At 51.6% G+C, this 6,000-nt stretch overlaps 1 protein-coding gene across 2 annotated transcripts in view; it reads right to left on the bottom strand.

Moving 5' to 3' along the window:
• Positions 1-1,042: 1,042 nt before the first annotated feature.
• PEMT (phosphatidylethanolamine N-methyltransferase) overlaps positions 1,043-6,000 on the bottom strand; it is a 42,121-nt gene continuing 37,163 nt past the window's right edge. For both annotated transcript variants that reach the window (XM_036392751.2, XM_036392752.2), the window contains exons 6-8: positions 3,946-4,020; positions 3,106-3,166; positions 1,043-2,403 (exon numbers count right to left, since the gene is read on the bottom strand). In XM_036392751.2, coding sequence (XP_036248644.1) covers positions 3,112-3,166; positions 3,946-4,020 — 130 coding nt within the window. In that variant the 3' untranslated portion in view covers positions 1,043-2,403; positions 3,106-3,111. The remainder of the gene's footprint in view (positions 2,404-3,105; positions 3,167-3,945; positions 4,021-6,000) is intronic.

Genomic DNA, 6,000 nt, shown 5'->3' with positions numbered 1-6,000 from the left:
GGGCAATTGGAGAGGAATCACTTTTTTTTTTTCCTTATAACCAAGGAGAGTCCTGTAATTCCTTGTTGTTAAATACCATAAAACAACATAAATTATGGTGTCTCTGTGCTTCCCCCCCTGCAGCCCTGGGGAGCAGCACAGCAACACCTGGGACTGGTCCTGGCCCCTGCCCCAGGGAGAAAGGTGGGCTCAGACCCCACGAGATGGGCTGGAACATCAACTTCCAGCTCCTCACCTTCAGGGAACAGATCAGGTGCCTCTAAAATATCAAACTCCGACTTTATGGCAGCCAGAACCAGCTGAGTGAAGGCAGAGACCTTTAATCTGTGCTGGCTGCTGTGGGAAGAGCTGCTAAAACCAGGGATGTGTCTGGCACAGCCCCCCAAAAACCCCCTGTGCTGGAAATGGCAGATCAAGGGGGAAGGAGCCTGTGAAGCCATCCCAGCACCAAATCCTGAGCTCATGGGGTGCTGTGGGCATGGCATGGAAGCAGCTCCACCACTGGGGTTCATGGTGACAGACACACGATTTAGGAGGCCGATATTGGCTGGGGAGGAGAATGGTACCACTGGGGTCCCTTCTGGCCTTGCAGAAGGGACTGGGAAAGGCACACGTGGTCCCCAGACTGGGAATGAGACAGCACAAATGCAGCCCTCGCTGTGTTCTCATTAGGAATAATTCTTCCCGTATGAGCACGTGCTTCTTCAGTAAATACTGATTTCACTTATCAACAAATCCAAGTTTATTGACATCAGAGACTTTGAGCCAGGACTGGCAACTCTGACATAAATTGTCTGAATAATGCAATGTATCCTCTCCTCGATGGTTGCTATGGGTACTGGGCCGGTTTAGCCTCCCTCTATAAACATTAGCTGTGAAGGGAATGTGGAAACTTATCTAAAAATAAAATACTATGCCCAAATCTTTGAGAGGAAGGTGGTTGAGATGGCAATAAAAAAATAAATCTCTGTGTAATGGTTCCGAAGTGATGAAACACAAACACAGCATTTGTGAGCCCTTCCGGAGGAAATGGAGGCCGGACTGAAAAGAGACCAACACTTTTAATTCTGCTGAGCAATGCCTGCAGGGTGAGTTAATTACAACGTGTAAAAGCAAAAGGAAATGGAACCGTTTCATGGAGGTGACACTGAGAAGAGGGAGGACCCTCTGAGGAGGGGACAGTGGTGCTGAGATGTGGTGCCACCTTCCAGTGCCCCCACAGGAGCCAGCAGCAGCACAGCTCCCTTCTCCAGCACCTGCTCCTTTGGTCATTTACAGCTTATTTCTCAAACTGTTCTGGGAATCTGTGAAAACAGAGCCTGGGGCTGGAGCATCACCTCTGGAAGCTTTCTGTTCAAGGCAGGATTCAGCACTGGATCACAGTTTTGGGACAGGCTGGTGGCAGGAGCAGAGGGGCACATCTGTACCTGGCTGCTGCACGGTGGGGAAGGCAGAAACAAACCTTTGCTTCTCTTCCCATGCAAGACCGTGGCAAACAGCTGGAAGGCACTGGGTGGTGGGAAAGGCAGCAGGACCCAGGGAAAAGGAGGGGCTGGGGCATCACCATGGCCTGGGTGGGGGATCTGTGAAGTGCAGACAGGGATTGACTCTTCCCCTGGGTCCTCTCCATGCTGGGGCTTCCCCACAGGACAGCTGCCATCCCTGCATGTCCCTGGGCTGTGCTTTAGGTCATACATTCACATTCCTGTGCTTTTCAGTCACTTTTCTCAGAGCCTTTGCAATGGTGTGGAGATGCTGCAGGGCTCTGCACGGGTGGGAAACTGCAGCTCTGGATGGGGAGGCTCCTTTCCCAAAAAAGAAGGGGTTGTTTTTTGGGTTTGCAGCAGGTTTTGATGTTGTTGAGCTCACTGCAGTCTCCCCTGTTCCTTCCCCATCTGTGTTTGAATCCTCAGGGGCTCCTGAGCTCTCTCCATTGCTGGACCTGAGCTTTGTCTGCTTCTCGTGGCTCTGAGGCTGCACCTTCCGATGATCTTCAGGACCAGCTGGAGCTGGTGCTTCCATTTGCTCACAGCTCACTTATGAAAGGCCCCTGGTGTTTCCATCATTACCCTGCTTTCCCTCCAGTCCAAAGGGAATTCCTTTTCACCTGCAGATCTCCAGTAATGGGTGTGGGAGAAGAGGTGGGGAGGTCCCACCCTGTGGAGCTCCTGGGAGGGCATCAGGAGCTGCAGAGCCCTGGGGACAGGGACCTCCATCTCCCATGGCTGTGGCAAGGAGCTGCCACCACGCTCAGGCTGTTCCTCTGGTCACTTCCAGTGCTGCAGAGAGCTCAGTTGGCTCATTAAGGGTTGCTGGGTTAATTAGTATGATACATCTCAGTAGGAAAATGGGCAAATCAGACAGTGTGGGGACCAGAGAGGCACGGGTACCCCAGAGAGTGCCCTGCAAAAGACAAAGGGACAAGAGTCCATTGGGGACCTCAGTGGTGCCACAGCAGCTCTGTCACAGCAGCACAGTGCTGCCAAAACTTCAGCAGTGCCCTGGGATTGTCCCAGCTCCCCAAAAACCAGCAGGCAAATGCACTGAGGGCTCCAAGGTGGCAATGAACCCCCAGGAAAGGAGCCTGGCCAGGAGCTTGTGCTGCTGGAGAAGCTTCTGCCCCCCCAAATAAGCCTGGGCTGAGGTTTTAGGGTGAGCCCACTGGCAGAAATGTTCCAGGCTCAGGCAAGGAGCATCTGGAGCAGGGAGCTCTGATTTCCCTGAGGGATGAGCAGGCACTCATGCCCTCTCACACCATCCCTGCCACTCTCTGGAGCACCTGCCATGGCCAATAGTTGTATTTTTCTGCCTGATTCAGATTAAGCCTGGAGCCTCAAAGCTTCCCAGCAATTTTCCCTCGCACTGATTCTCAAGTGTATAATCAAAACAATTTGGGGGCTGCTGGTCGGGTGCCAAGAGGCGGACACGACTGCTGCTGTGAAAAACCTCCCTGCCTGGGATCCTGCACAGCCTTGAAGCTCAAATGCTTTGAGGAGTGTGGGAAGGGCTCTGGAGGAGCCAGGGAAGGCAGGGCTGGGCTGGGGGGTTCGTTGGTTGGGGGGTTCAGCAAAGCAGCCCCTGAAATGCTCCCCTCAGCAAACGTACCTGGGGCTACTTGCTCTTCACTCCCTTCTGCTTCCTCCGATAGATTTCCTCTGTGAAAGGCCTGGAGTTGGCAGGATGGGAATTTGGGGAGAGAGGGGGGGCAGAGACAGAAGAGAGGGGCAAAAGAATGGAGGAAGAATTAAAATCAAGGCTATTGAGTGCTCACCTTTGGGCCTACACAATTTGTCCTTCACGGCCGGCACAGCCTGACTATTCCTGGGCCGTGGCAATCCTGGTTTCAGCCTCTCTGGATTGTGGAGCAGCTACAGGAACCATCCCTGTGCCAAGCAGGACAGGGCTCAGCACACACCCAGACTGCCCCTCATGCAGACCACGGCTCTCTGCATCTCCTCCTCCCTTGCAAATACAAAAGACCTTTCACTGCTGAAGTACAACTGCTGCTTCTGGGAGTTATTTTGTGCTGCTCCATCCTGCGCTGCTGGCTGGGCTATTGTGGTGCAAAACAGCAGATAAGCCCATCCAAGGAACTACAAAATGCAAGGGCTTCTTGTAGGGGCTCTTGTGAGGACACAATGAGTCCTCTCACTGCCTTCCTTATTGTTCTTCTATAGACAGAATCAGGCACCCAAAAGGAAAAAAAGGCCTCATTTTGATAAAAATAAAAAAAACCACACAAATGTTCCTAGAACTCAGCAAATAGCTTCAGAGTGGAATCTGCCCATTATCAAAACAATTGAAAAAATAAATTCCTCTGTTTTCCTTCTTCCCCGCTGAATTAATTGGAAAAAAAACATTTCTACTTGTGCAGTTCTCTGAAACCTTGAGAGTTAAAGCTGGTAGAAATAATTAGAAGCTCTCCAGTTGTGCACAGCTACTCACCCCTCGTACAGCACAGCAATTGTGTAGGAAATTGCCACTACAGCTGTCAGCAAAAGGCCAGCTGGGCTGGCGTGCCTGTTTTGAAAGAGAAGGAAAAGATCAGGTAAGTACATGGGCTTATGCAAGACCTGGTTGAGAAAGTGAAATGAGACACTGGGCTGCAGAGAGCTCTTGCTCACTCATTAAATAGAAGCAAACAAAAGGGCTGGGGTTTTTTTGTGCTTAATGTTAACTGTCTTAGACAGATGTTACTTGGCAAAGGCTCTTCCCCAGCCTCCTTCAGTGACTTCTTTTAAGTCTGATCCCTGCACTTCTCTGCTGTGAGAGCTCCTGCTTTGATGCTAAATCCTGAGATTATGGGGCTGTTTAAGGGCTGAGCAGCTGCTGACACACAGCTGCAGCTGCCAGCCCCTGCTCTGAGGGACATGGCTGATGTCCCAAAAAGGTGCCACCCAGGCTACAGGGGACACCGGGCAGCCAGAGCAGTGTGTGGTGGCTCAGCCAGCGCAGGGATGGGGATGGGAAGGGATGGAAGGATGGGAAGGGATGGGAAGGGATGGGAAGGGATGGGAAGGTCCATTCCTGCCCTGGGAAGGGTGCTGGGGTGGGTGCTGCACCGGGGCTGGGTGCTGGAGGCTTGGTTCACTTTTAAACCCTTTTCAAGGTGTTTCAGGAATGTGCCCTCCAGCCAGATGTCACCAGGCACAGCATGGGGCACTGATGGCACCACTGCTCCTCATGTGAGGTTATGGGGAGAGATGACCAAGGACTGAGGACACAATGGAGATGGCTGCTCCTTTTAGCAGAGGCTGGGGACCACAAATCCTCCTCACCTCCTGCTCTGAAGAGAGATGTCACAGAATCCTAATCATGGAATGGCTTTGACTGGAAAGGATCTCAAACCTCATCTCATCCCACCCCTGCCATGGGCAGGGACACCTTCCACAATCCCAGCCTGCTCCAAACCCTGTCCAGCCTGGCCTTGCACGTTTCCCCACCAAGGACCAGCTAAATACTTTATTTGCTGACAGCCAGCTCTCATCCCTCCCAGAGCTGCCACCAGCTGTTAAAGGCAATCACCAGTGTCCTAATCAAGGGGGACAAATAAGATAAGCTTTAAAGTTTCCTCCAACCCAAACCATTCAGTGATTTTATGAGGATAAACATCCCACAAGCCTGGTGGCAAGGTGACTTGTGCTGCTGGGAAAACACACCTGCACAGAAGATTGAACTGCCTAAACCTCATACTGGAGCCACTTTCAGGTACCACCCAGCCCCATCAGTCCCTGGAGAGGCACCCACAAATCTCCACTTTTGCACCATTTTCATTCTGCAATAACTTTTTTCCCTCATTAGGAAGCTTCGGGCAACTTCCTTCTCTCCCAAGCCCCTGCTATTACATGCTTAGTCATGTCTCCTTCTTGATTCCTATCAGAGAGAACAAATTTACATGATTGTTTGTTGACAGCAAGACCTCTAATTGCATCATTTGGCTGCAGCTCCAGCTCTGATTTACACAGCCTGTTGATGTGAGTTAGAACACTTCCCTACCAGAGGCACACAAAGCTGTCCCCACACGGTGAATGCTCCATTTGTCTGGCAGGAGAAATGAGGCTGCTCAACACAGGTGATGAGCAGCATTTGGGTGAACTGTTCCTGTCCTCTTACGAGCCTGACCTACATATTGGGCCACATCTGATTGTAGCAGCAATGATGAATCAGTCAGGAAGGGTTTGCTGTCCTGCCAGGACTTTGTTTGGGGTAGGAAGTCTGTCTGTCCCCAGCCTTGCTGCAGCTCCCCATGGCTGTGGGTTGTCACCCCACTTGATGCTTTTTAAAGCTGGACTGGAGTCAGAGGACAGGCTGATGTGATGTGTTTTCATGCCTTCTGGATGAGCATGGATCAATCCTTTGGGTTCTGATGCCATGATAAGGAGTGTGATGCATCCCCAAGAGAGGACAAATGTGCTCTGTGTTTTAGGTCTGGCCAGAATCAGAAAGCTGCAGGATTCCTCCAGCATCCCTCCTGCTGCCACTGAGATGGGACATCAGCTC

Source organism: Molothrus ater, chromosome 16 (genome assembly GCF_012460135.2).
Source record: "Molothrus ater isolate BHLD 08-10-18 breed brown headed cowbird chromosome 16, BPBGC_Mater_1.1, whole genome shotgun sequence".
NCBI classification, from domain to species: Eukaryota; Metazoa; Chordata; class Aves; order Passeriformes; family Icteridae; genus Molothrus; species Molothrus ater.
The sequence above is the reverse complement of the archived record's forward strand: the minus strand, read 5'-3'. Positions and strand labels throughout refer to the sequence as shown.